This window comes from Alternaria arborescens, assembly GCF_004154835.1.
Source record: "Alternaria arborescens strain FERA 675 chromosome Unknown contig_37, whole genome shotgun sequence".
In the NCBI taxonomy this organism is placed as follows: domain Eukaryota; kingdom Fungi; phylum Ascomycota; class Dothideomycetes; order Pleosporales; family Pleosporaceae; genus Alternaria; species Alternaria arborescens.
The window spans coordinates 69,295-82,295 of NW_021167892.1; the positions used below are offsets into that span (position 1 = coordinate 69,295).

The following is a 13,001-nucleotide window of genomic DNA, read 5'->3' on the forward strand; positions in this document are numbered from 1 at the left end:
CCCGGTAAATGGTCAACCACCTCTATCGTTCCAGCCGCGGCTCTTCTTGCTGGTTGTGCGTCGCGTATAGTTTTGTTGGCCACATTCCTGTCCAGTGCTTCCGAATGCGTCAATAAAGTTATTGACCACAACATAGCGTATGCGCGCCAGCTCCGCCGCCAACGGCCCGCAAATATACTATTGGAGGATGTGGAAAATAGAAAGTGGAGTCATAGCCAATAGTGTCGCCGAAAGTTGCTTGTTTTTGGGTCATGCGTGAGGCGAGGTACATAGGCTATATGCGGAGCTGATATAGCTCCGCTTCCCACAACGGCAGGGCATGGTCTTTGCGTAAACGCTTGGCGACGTTCTCCAAGCCTTTGGAGAATTCTGTTCGTACCCTGTACGCAAGCGAGCCCGGATGTCGTTCAATCTCCGCTTGGTAGTGGTGAAGGTTCAGTCACATGATATATGTTTCTATGGTCGAAGGGTTCTCTTGACATGGAAGCTTGGTGGACTTTGGCGGTAAACGCACGACATTTTCCTATCATAGTACTTGTGGTACTTCAACCTGAGTGATAGTGTTAACGATGCCAGTCAGCGGCTACTGTCCGCCTTCGCGATTGCTCGCGTATGCACCACGACAGTAACCTATGCGACTCCAGGTAAGATAGACTGTGCCTTGGCTAACCGTTTGGCAGCCCCTGTGACACTGGGTGACAACAGAGGGTTACAATCTGACGGGTGTAAATGCCGTAGGATTAGAAAACAGTCAAGACAATTCGGGGTAGTCTCGCCTGAAAGTTCCTTGACGAGAGGCCACATAGCTTCCTAGAGATCAGCAACGAGTGCTGGCAAAGGCAGAAGCTAGGTGGGCGCCTCACCACCACCGTAGTCGCTGCTGTTGCGAAAGGGGCGGCCAGGTCTTTCGTCCTGCGTCTAACACTCCTAGAATACAGAACCCACTGCTGATGGCCAATTGCAGTCTTGTCGCGGGCGAGATATCTCGTCGGCTAGGGGCATCCCACGGCTACGCCGTCAACCGGAGGAGGTCGCCTCCGGTCGTCAAGGGAGGGTGGGTGTGCTGGGTGAGTCCACCATGACTGGCTTCAGTATGGCCAGCTGTACATGCTAGTTGGTAACGGCGTTGCAACACTGGCGTGACATTGTTGGAGGGTACCCACTCATGATGCAGCGGTGCTGCACGAGCAGCCAAGTTGCGGAGATACTCGCTCAACGTTGCTCGCACCTAATGGACAGTATGACGGTGGTGAGAGCCGTCCATGAGCGAATGCGCGTTCGGGACGACCGAGACATCACTGAACCGGAGGCACGTTGCGGACCTGATCTGGTAGCGAGCGACCCAACACACTCGCCCTCCGGTCCAAGCCTGGTCGATAGCGCCTCACCGCTGACGATAGCACACTGATGATGCGTTGTCATATATCATTCGCCGCGCAATAAGACGACCATTATTGATAGGTGGATATTACCGTGCATGCGTTGTTGGCTGAGAGACTTAACGATGGGCACTATAGGCAACGCTCGCCTCCAGTGCCAGATCCCGAACGTTTTTGGGCTTGCGATGAATCTCTCCGAGATGATCGGCACAGAATTGTGTGTTGTTCCTGGTACACTTTGTCTGTTCCGTACCCAGTGACGGCAGCAGAAGTTTTCCATCTCCTCAGGGTGTCGCCCAGCCCGGGAACGGGAACGGACGCTCTGTGCTACATGCTCTTTTTCGATTTTGCTTGTGCAGCTGTCGCCCAATGTTATTCATCCGGCTGATAGCTGCTAGACTGGCTGCAACGGCTCCACTGTGATCCGCCCCTCGGGCGCCATATTCATGGTGTTCACGTACGGTTGGTCATCGAGGCTCGTAGGCGAGTAGATTCTGACAGACCTGCTGTTAGTAGATCAAGTTTTCTCTTCTAGTGATTCAGGTGAACACTCCAAAAGGATGTCTTCTCGCTCGAGGCGCGCGCCATACTTGGTCGAAGCTGAGCGCAAACATTGTGCGCTTGAGCTTCAGCAGACGGTGTTAATGAGCAGAGCGTAGACAAGATATTTTTGCTCAGTGCTCAGTTTTCGCCGCGTACTATCAAGGGGCAACCTCGATGCCTGAGACATCAGGCCAGACAATGGCGCGTTTCAGAAGTGGTATCGCTGGCGGATACTTCCAAGCGAGCAGCAGCATCGCCTAGTCTTCTCATATGCGCTGTCGTGTCTTGTGTTGACGCGCGAGATATAGCGGCAAGATGATTGCCGTTTGTGCTGTGCGAAGTGCAAGAAAGCCTCGAGACGATGTGTGGTGGTTCTCTTCCCCCGACTGATGGCCGGGTGATGTCCGTGCTTCACATGACGTAACAAGGGTCCTTCCCAGCCACACTTCCTCATCATTGTATTGACGAGCTTCGATGACACCATAGACTGCTCCTGTATGGAGCTCTTAGCGCAATCGTATGCTCATATAGTTCATTGTGACTGTTCATGACCTCCTGGAATGACCCGACAATTAATGCGTTGCTTGGTCAGTATACTTCGTGCGTTGCACACATGAACCTCCACGTAATCAACACAAAGCATTCCATATATATGCATACTTCTCAATGACCTTGTCCAAATTGGTATGTTTCCGTGTGAACATTTTCGGCATATTGGCCTTGCCGAAGAATCTATTTATTTAGATACCGATTCAATACTTCTCCGCCGCCGAAGAGCCGACCGAATACACCGAACAGCCCGCGTCCACAGACCTGCTCCTCTAAATTTAGTTCCAATACTCCGTTGAAGCATGTTCCATGTCGAAAACCTTGCGCATACTACGACAGATTACGATAGAAAGCCGTTAACGATTTGTGCTTGGCATCGTGCTTGAATCGCAGATTGGGCTGCAATGGACGAAGTAGTCGTAGCACTTGCATTGGCTTCAATTGGCCAATCCGGCCATACAGTCGAGAAACAACAGATGAAAGAGACTCTGATGTATCATGAGAGAATTCCCTGCTCCTGCTGTTGAGTTCACATACGACGGTAAACATTCTTCCAATTTGAAGGCATGCGCTGTTTATCATTCAGGAGACGGGTAATCCGTCTGGTAACTTAGAATTTTGAGCGGGATCTGCTATGAAAGAAAACACTGTCTGATCCTTTCGAACAATGGATATCATGTCGCCTTACTGAGACTGTTTGTAGACATGATCGAGCGGATAAAACCTTGTGGCATAGGTCGATGCCGATCCGGAAATCGTCTCTTCGCAACTGCTATCTAGTTTTATGTAGTCTCGTACGTGATCGTGCGTTAGACGGTATCTCAGAAATACCACGCTGATATTCACCTAATGGACTGTTCGCAAACTCGAAGGACAAGATGGCAAGTCGTTTCAAGGTTACTGGTGAGCTAGACTGCCGTTCACCCCTAAAATGTATTTAGCTATGGAGATTTTGAGATTATACTTATATTGCTGACTACTGTGCTGGACTCTCACGAAAGAGTATGAACTCTAGCCGTCTGAACCGCACTGGGACGCTCATGCCTGGAGCGCACATCTACTGACTAAAGTCAATGTCGTAGGTAACAGCGGAAGGTATCATATTGATTGGAGCGTAGACACGCCCTCCTGTCAGAATAGCCTCATTCGCAACAAACTCATCCGCAAGACGACGCAGCTCAGCATCATGACAGAAGATGTTTTCCGCTTGCTCATTATGCTCTTTCCAGAACTCTGGTCCATCACGCCGCAAATTTGTTTTACACAACTCCTCTACACGCAGTATGAAAGGCATTCTACACTCCCATGTTCCTGGGAAAGTCAACTCAGTTTTGATCTTATATTTGTGAAGAACACCGAACACTCTACCCATGGACAACGCGTCCTTCTGGAATGCCTTTTCATCGTCGAATGGTGCTCTTTGTATACACCCGCGGCGGTTCCCTGATTCTTTTGCGGAGTACGTATATTCCCACGGAATGTCGAGGGTAAGGTGCTTCAGCTGCTCAGTCAAGCCAGATGGCTGGAACGCCTCGAAGAACCTCGGTAATGTGGTGATCTGCGAGTAACTCGGCTCACAAAATGCGATTCTGTCACGACTCTGAGTCCATTGAAATTGTACGAACCGGAAGTAGTACTGCAGTAGCTCTTTCCGTATGTCCTTGTCTTTGCAGAAGTTCGATGTAAGCATCCTATAGATCTGGTTTTCACTACGGCTGATGCACGGATCGCAGTTCTCAAGATTCCGTTTCTTCCACTCTTTATCGGAGATTTTTTCATAGGATGTTTCCTCATCTGATGTCTCGCCGTCTGATGTTTCCTCATCTGAATCCGAGGTACTGTCCTGCCTCAATTTGTCTAGGTCACAAGGAAGTGGCAGGATGCTAGGCGGGTGAATTCCCTCGTACTTGATGCATGGCGTACTATACATAATATGGATATCGTCCTTGTTATCTGGACGGTACAGAATTTCAGGCAATTTAGCTGGGTCCATCTCAGGGAATGCCTGCTTGTATACTTCGAAACGACAGTCCAAGTCTAGCTTTTCCTTGAAGAGTTTCATGTCGATGGCGATGAGGTCCGTTGCTTGCTGAAGCTGCTGGTTCCTTGATGGCCTCACCTGGCTGGTCTGGTTCTGCTGGCTCGATGAGACTGATGTGGTCTCGGTTGCGACTTGATTCTTCATGATTGAGATGCTGTCCAATAACGTTATGTTCGTCGCTGAAATGATACCTGATCCAATGAGGGTATATAACCATGCGGTAGTTGACATTGTTCATCTTGACTCTGATTTATAAGCACGTTGTGGGCACCCAGTTGGGCAAATGACATCTTAGATGCCGTTGTGAAGAAGTAACAAAGCCAAGATCTTGATCGTGAACCTTGCCCGGTAGAAGATGGTCTTTTGTCAGAATCCTGGCTTCCCGAGATGGTGGACAAAGAAAGCATCGTGAAAGAACGTTCTCGGTATCTTCTGGTCATACATGATAGCCATCGTCAGGCTCCTGTTAGGAGCGCAGCGAAGACGTAAGGAAAACGCCTTCACCCTGTACAACATTGGCCAGAACGGAAACCGGGTCGCTGGTAGTATATGAACAGGTCGATCGCTCGAATCCGTGTCGAAATATGCATATGTTGATATCAGTCAGTAAAGAGAAGTCGTTGGACGTGTTGATAGAAACACGCGAGAAGTAAGTGAAAATAGCGGAAGTAGATGAGAAAAGGTTTCAGCTTTTAGTCATCTCAACAAAACGATAGTAATACGAGCTTTATCGGTGTGTCAACACGGGACGGCCGAACGATCGGTGGTATTCCAGCTATTCCCGTGGCTTAAACATCGTGAAAGCTCAACTGTCGACCTGGACGACCTCATGTTCTTCCTGCTGTAGACTGCTGAAGGGAGTTTTATCGAACGCGTACCGAGTACCATAGGTAGTCGTCGTGATAAAGCGCTTCGTGATGGTGTTGGTGGTTCCTGCGAAGAACGTGGACCCTGGAACTGTTCGTTGGCGGCTTCTTCTCCGCCCAAGCTTCAAAGCCGATGACGACTGTCGCGTCGGCTTTCTTCCATCATCACCATCATCCTCAACGCCATCACACGACAACCTCATCGCGCCAGCAGTCGCATCGTTCGGAATTCGGAATAGATAGCAGCGCATCGCGGACACGGAAATAGCTGACTCGTGCTCACCGCAAATAGCGCATGACCACGAGCGGCTAGCTGTGATTGCGGGGTGCGCCCTTCCTGTGGACTGAGCATGCGAGCAAGCATGAGCGTTCGTGACTGTTCCTGCTCTTCTTCTCTTCACTCTGCGGTTTTGACTAGCATGCATCCTTCGCTATCACCGCCGCCATGACAGAACACCGGCTACCAGTTAAACAACTGGTGATTCTATGTACGTACGCGCGACGCGTCCTCTTCTGCAAGCTTGCTAACTTCACCATAGCAATATGCCGCTTTGCCGAGCCCATCGCCCTCACTTCCGTTTTTCCCTACGTGCCCGAGCTTATGGAATCATTTGGCATTCCTCAAAATGACATCGCGCGCTGGGCTGGCATCTCGTCGTCGGCATTCTCGTTATGTCAAGGCTTCACAGGCCTCGTCTGGGGTGCCGCATCCGATCGCTATGGAAGGAAACCTATCATATTGTTTGGACTATTCAACACCATGTGGACCATGTTGCTATGGGGCTTCTCGCTCAACCTGCCCATGGCTTTGGCTGCACGCGCCCTTGGAGGACTATCAAACGGCAATGTAGGCATTCTTAGAACTACAGTCGCAGAACTGTGCCCGTGGAAAGAGCTCCAGCCGAGAGCGTTCAGTGTCATGCCCTTGGTTTGGACAGTGGGCGCGACGTTTGGACCTACCCTCGGCGGAGCCCTAGCCAACCCGTTGGGTGTTGATCCTCGGAAACCCAGAGGCACTGCTTTACTGGAGAAATTTCCGTATTGTTTGCCAAACCTTGTAGCGGCTGCGTTCTTCACTACGGGTATCGTAATAGGCTGGCTGTTTCTCCAAGAAACTCTGGAAAGCAAGAAGAACGCACCAGACCTGGGCCTGAGAACTGGGGCTAGATTGATAGCATTCATTCGCAAGATACTGCACCTGCCGACCCAAAAGCAGAACGGCAATTCAGAACGCGAGCCGCTACTCGGTCAACAGAAAATACTTGACAGTGAAGCGACACCACAGCATGAGGTTGCTCATGAGGTAGTCAAGGAAAAAGCACCAAGATACAGGGATGTGTTGACATTTCAGACGTCGCTAAACCTTGCCGTGTATACGTTGCTCGCTATGTACACCCAGGCATATGATCAGGTACGAGATTTCTGGCAGCTGAAGATACTATGGCTGATCAAACGTAGCTACTTCCAGTGTTCATGCACCATCCAGTACAACTCGCAGACGATCCAACCGTATCCTTGCCTCTGAAATTTGCAGGAGGCTTCGGTATCGAGTCTCGACGCATCGGCATCATTTTTACTGTGTTTGCCATATCGTGTACCATGTGTCAATTCTTACTTTTCCCTCCTATCGCGCGCTATCTCGGTGTCGTTCGCTGCCTCCGAATAGCATTCCTTATCTTCCCATTCGTCTTCTTCGTAACACCATTCTTATCACTTATCCCAGATCCAATCACCAGGGAAGTCGCTATGGTGTTGCTATTGATGGTTAGAGGAGTGGGTGGTACATTTGCTTTCCCTACTAGTACTATCATGCTTACGAACAGTGCGCCTAGCCTACGTGTTCTAGGAACCATCAATGGCCTGGCGACAAGTTTCAGTGCTTTTGGTAGAGCAGCTGGACCCACTTTGGGAGGCGGCTTGTTTACTTGGGGTGTCAAGCGTGGCTATGTCATCGTGCCGTTCTGGACTATGTCTGCCATTGCATTCGCTGCATCTATACCGACGTTCTGGTTAGTTGAGGGTAAAGGGTTCGGAGACGACTCAGATATCGACGACGAAGAAAACATCATCGAGACGGAAGAAGAGATCGAAGAAGGCGCAAGGGTGCCCACAGCAGCGTGGCATGATGATGCTGCGTTATCTGAATCAGAGTTTGGCGATTTCGGAGAGCCACCAAACATACTGAGCCTTACGACAACGCGGTCGAGCGTGGCCATGGCATCTGATGACGAAGACGACGCCTCGGTGTCGGTAGGGCGAGGACAGTCGATTAATGCCTTGGAGACGACGAGGAGTGGTTCGCAGAGTAGACGGCGGAAGATTGTCAGGAGGACATCTTCGATACCAATTGGTATGGGCAAGGGCTTTAGGCGCTACAGTTCCAACTTGGGCAGCACGGGTATTGGTGGCGGTTCTAGTTGGGGAGGCGCATAGATCAGATCTACATTATCGGGATGTGACTTAATCGATCACAGCTTTTCGGTCCTTGTGGAACTCAGCAGCGAAGACTCATATGTAGCCTCCCAATTAGCTAGCTCACTCAGCAGCCCGTTTCAGCCAATGATCGATGCACAGCTCATCTCCCATACAATCGATGCATGACTCCAAGTCAGTGTTGGGCCTGAGCATAGCAGCTCTAGCGATACCCGGCTTGAAAGTACACGTACACATACACATACACATGTAGCTAGTACAAAACAAATCATGATGGAATTTCAGATTGACTCTGCAGCTAGGGGCTGACTACTAGGGCACAAACGGAAGTATTCGGCGATGGCTTCATGATAGAATGTAACGTGAACAGCCACGTCACGTTGTGTTCAGCACGCCGTCGACGCACAGGTATTCAATATTCGCTCAAGAACAGCAAAGATTTGTTGGCGAGTGTCTTATGTTGAACCTCTTAAACAGCTACATACAATAGAACGAGGTGTTCGAGAAATACACTTCTACCCGAATATGACACGGTATAACTCAATAGCGATTTGTCTGCATCTTGTAGCCAGCACGTGAATTCAATCGATACCAATGTTAAGAGTCATTGACGTAAGGCCAACCTTCCCGAGCTGTCAGTTTGATAGCGCCACTACATTTGGCATAGTTCCCGAGGACTTAATTACAAGATGCCAGCTCGATCTGTACCAGCCGGAAGGAGCCCACATAGCCAAGGAGGTCGTCTCTTTTTATACCCAGTAAGGAGCAAGCTAGGATTATCGCAAGTTGCGATTCTTATCCTTGACCAATCGTATCGAAGATCGCAGGCTGCGATAATTTGCTTTTTATCGCACTTCGCGATATGAGATGGCGGGTAGTGAGCATCCGCGGCACCGTTCCACAATGCTGTCGCGAACCGGAGATCTGATTGGATAGTGGCGTTCTCCTGCTGCGGCCCACCATCCCCGTGTAGGTTCCTAGATCCATACTTTTGTTTTTGCGTTATTTCACGATCGAGTAACGCCACTATCCCTCACTTTACGGTAACAGCAGTTTCGAAAAGAGATCGTACCTTTAACAGAACATCTATCAGAACCGGATTCAATGTGCATCATATTGTTGTCCAACTTCTCGAAGAATGCTGACTCTCTTTGTCAGATACGATAGCAGCTTACAACCCTTCGTTTTCACTACTCACACACCTATACATCCACGACCACAGCGCAATTCTACAAGTACTTTCAGAAAGGAGATCGAGAAACATCATATACATACATTACAAGAGCTCGATCAGGCAAAAACTCCCAATAAGTGTCTTCGTTCAATCCGGCCCCAGGATCCAATTCCAGACAATCGCCAAACAAGTTCGATGACAGAGAATGATCAAGATCGCTCTGCTGCTCCCTTCGCTCATGAATGATTAACTACCGGCATAGACACGATGGGAGATCCTAAGAAGAAGTTTATTGAGATGAACAAACACAGAAGACCTCACAAAGAGGTATCCATATTACAAATACAAAAGCAAGGCTATACCGTCATCGAACGCATAAGGACATACACCAGTCATCCATGTTGTACACGAATGAATCCAGATGATAACACCCTCGCAAGCCAAAAACATCGGAGCCATCGGCCAAGGACCCTATCAACCATATACATTATCGCCATCGTACACCAACGACTCCACACACCATAAATCTGATTCTCGAGTACCAGGCAATACTTGATGAGATGCAATTGAATAGCATCAAAGTCTTCGCAAGTGTTGGTAGAATCCTCAGCCTATCTACACATCGGGGTTGGCGACATGAACCCAGACGCTAGAGTTTGACGGAGATCCCATGGAGATATCTCTATCAACATCATCATCCTCTTCGCTGAACCCGTTCAAGCTATCAGTATTACGGGACTTATCCTGGCGGAAGCGGTCGAGCAGCTCGGTGCTTTTCGCGAGCGACTCTAACTCATCACTACAAAACCCTCCCGTGGATCTCTTGCCAGAACAATCAAGCGTGTAGCATTCTTCACCATGGCATCGATTGGTCGATATCTTTGAATCGGTTGTTAGGGGTGGTGTAGATGTCACCTGGTCTTCGCTCTTTCGACAGACAACGCTGTCTATCTCAATTGACTCACTCATGGACCCCATCACAGACATGACTTCGGAAGAGATATCGGCAGTGTGAACGGATGTCATGATGGTTGGAACCGGAAGGACCGACAGGCCGTTCGAGGTGTGGTACTGCACACTACATGCAGTAGGCTGTGCGCTGAGTGTTGCTTTCAGTTGCTGGGCTACAGCATGCGCGATCAAGTCTGGAAGCTTGTTGTTGAACACAATCAGCTGCTCAGCCATAGCTTTTTGCTGCTTAACGAGCCCAGTCAATTGCTCCACCACGGCCTTTTGCATTACGTTGTTAGCAATCTCTTTCTGACCGTCCTGCCATGTCTTATGAATATGACACGCAAGCGTGACAGCTGCACTCAGCAAAGCCGGTGCCCACACCGAGCTAGCAGCTGATGGAGAGCCTCTCTTAACCATGTGTAAGTCGCTGACGATGACAGTCGATCCCAATGATACCTGCGTCTGGTATTGTTAGTTGACCAGAACATATTATCAGTTGTTTCGGCTTACAATAAACCATGGCATGATCTGCTCAATACCAAACCAGAGTGCCCATAGCAGTGCAAGAGAAAATGCAAGAAGTGCTACGGGTGCTTTATAGATGTTCGGGATGTATTGGAAAGGCGGAAACATCGTGAGAACATCCGATATCCTCGTCGATACGACCTGCCACCATCCTTCTGGCTCCCTTGCCGATGAACCATTAGCCACGAGCTTTGCTGCGGGCCGGGCAAAGACTCCCCACATGATGAGATACGGTTCCGCTTCTACCGAGGTGAGATGAGCAACAGCGAGAATCATGGAGACAAAACCCAGTCCGACTTGGATGGCGTGCCAGGTCCTTCCACTCCAGACTCTGGATATTGTTGGCCCCAATGCTCCTTGAGACTCTCGCAAAGGCCCAAAGACTGGCTCCAAGGTTCCGGCAGCATTGATGAAAGCCCAGTGATTGAGACAACAAACGACGGTGACTTTCAGCCAAAGAACGTCCAGGAAACCAGTAATCGCAATAGCTAGAAAGGCGGCTACAGCCTCTCGAAAGCTCATGGTGACTTGTTCGATGGCTGGCGGTCGTATCGTATAAAGAGGTTGGCGTGATGGCAGAGGGAGGCAAAGATGAACGTGAAGAAAGGGGGGAGCGAGAACAGACGAGCCAGGTACCAGGATCTTACAACAAGTGCCTAGCAACGCAGGTACCGTAGTCCAGGAGAGTTGTCTTCGACCTTAATGCGCGGCTAAGCCTCTACATCAAAACAGAAAGTAACGTGGCGATGACCGCCCCATTGATTCCGGACGCACTCTGTTTTAGTGCGATGATACTCTGGCATTTCTTTTCTGCCTATGCTGGATGACCTTGCCGGAGCGAATCGAACTTCGTCGGATCCACACGATTGAACGAATCTGGCCCAGATCCCTAACGCAAGCACAAAGGGTTACACAAAAGACGGCACACATCTTGATTCAGGACCACAGAAAGACTGGCGGTGTGCTTCGAACGCAGTAGCAAAAGCAAAAGCAAAAGACCTGAGCCATATCCGGTACAATCTTGGCGTGCTGTCAGCAATGGGACCTCTATGTTCATCTAACATTGTAGGACAGCGAGCGACGTTGCGCACTGGTTCGACCTCTCGACTAGAAATCTCCACATCAATGAAGCAAAAGAAGCCCACGCTGGTCTATTCAGATTTGGATACTGATGGTGAGCTCATCGTTGATAGCCTTGTCAAAAGCCTCAGAAGCCACGCGGACACTGTCACTGCATACTGGTATTTGGGCGCAGTCTAGGGCCCAATATACGTCATAAGGCTTGTTAACATTGTCATCCAGTTCTTCCGAGTCGCTGTAAATACAGCAGTATCCACTGTAATTTAAAACGCAAAGTTGTGGACGCCCTCATCGACCGAATACTTAATGGTAGGACATGTCTATAACACGAATGCGCCTCGGCTCCACTTTTCAGTATGCATGGGAAGTCAACTTGGGTCTAGATGTTCTCGGAACGGCCGGTGAAGGCTGAGCGCTCCCATTATGCGGGTTGTCAGGAGCTGCAGCTACAGCATGCAGGTGGCTGCATAAGACGCACTGCGAACACGAGAAGTCTACAACATACCTATTGCTTTTTCTAGGAAGAACACATCATCTGCCATGAGTTCCTACGGCTATGTAATAACAACAAGCAAGTTCACTGCTGTTAACGAAGCCATGGCAGACCAGCTTCGGCCGACGTTATACCCTGATGCTGCACTTCCAAATCACGCAGATCTTCGGTTCGAACAACGCAACAGATCTCCTTTTTTCGTTCCGAATCCAACCTCAGCTCCTGGCCCAGCATATTCTTCCACAACGACTACAAAAAAGCGTAGCGCCCGAGATAAGTGCAAAGATGATGCGGATTTACGTCAATCTCACCGGCGGCGGTTGTCAAAAGAGCCTCTTCCCAATGCATCACTCGCTTGCCCGTTTGCGAAACATAATCCCATCACCTCCCCAGGATGCTGGAACTTTGCCGCCGAAAATCTTGCTCGACTGAAGTAAAGACCTCGTCCCTCAAGAGCGTGACAGCTCAGCTAACCGTCCTCAGAGAGCACCTTCTTCGCCGCCACGAACGACGGCCTTACTGTCCGATTTGCTTAGATCATTTCGACAGCGACACTCTGCGCGATATACATATGGGAGAAAGGACGTGTCATAAGGTGAATGGCGAGCAGATTGGAGCCTGGATGGATCCCAAGGCTGCTCGACAGATCCGTCAACGTACAAAGAAAAGTGAGAACGCGACGGAAGGCTGGCAACGCATGTATTCCGTCATCTTCCCTGACGACGAAACAATCCATTCGCCTTGTGAGTGGCTCACTTTTCCCGCACCCTGATAAGATCGTTGACTGATATTATTCGTAGATGTTGAAGATATCGGCCAACTATATGTTCAACGCATCCGCAAGACGGTTGCAAACGATTTCGTCCAACATATACACTCAACACTGGACTTTCTGTCAACGAACGAAATCACGAACGGAATCATTAACGAACCACCGAGCATCAAAGCTGCCTTCATGTCGTGC

The 13,001-nt window shown here is 49.6% G+C and overlaps 3 protein-coding genes across 3 annotated transcripts; 1 reads left to right on the forward strand and 2 right to left on the reverse strand.

Moving 5' to 3' along the window:
- Window positions 1-3,528: 3,528 nt before the first annotated feature.
- AA0111_g10586 (hypothetical protein) lies at window positions 3,529-4,656 on the reverse strand (the record flags this gene model as incomplete). Its single annotated transcript, XM_028644353.1, has 1 exon — window positions 3,529-4,656. The coding sequence occupies one exon, from the start codon at window positions 4,654-4,656 to the stop codon at window positions 3,529-3,531; it is 1,128 nt and encodes a 375-aa protein (XP_028501815.1).
- A 1,167-nt stretch (window positions 4,657-5,823) lies between these two features.
- Window positions 5,824-7,811, forward strand: AA0111_g10587 (hypothetical protein; the record flags this gene model as incomplete). Its single annotated transcript, XM_028644354.1, has 3 exons — window positions 5,824-5,866; window positions 5,918-6,789; window positions 6,837-7,811. 3 exons carry the CDS (start codon window positions 5,824-5,826, stop codon window positions 7,809-7,811), a joined length of 1,890 nt encoding a protein of 629 aa, XP_028501814.1.
- Window positions 7,812-9,600: 1,789 nt separating this feature from the next.
- On the reverse strand, window positions 9,601-10,986 carry AA0111_g10588 (hypothetical protein; the record flags this gene model as incomplete). The annotated part of the gene is made up of 2 exons (XM_028644355.1): window positions 9,601-10,401; window positions 10,450-10,986. 2 exons carry the CDS (start codon window positions 10,984-10,986, stop codon window positions 9,601-9,603), a joined length of 1,338 nt encoding a protein of 445 aa, XP_028501799.1.
- Between the last annotated feature and the right edge of the window lie 2,015 nt (window positions 10,987-13,001).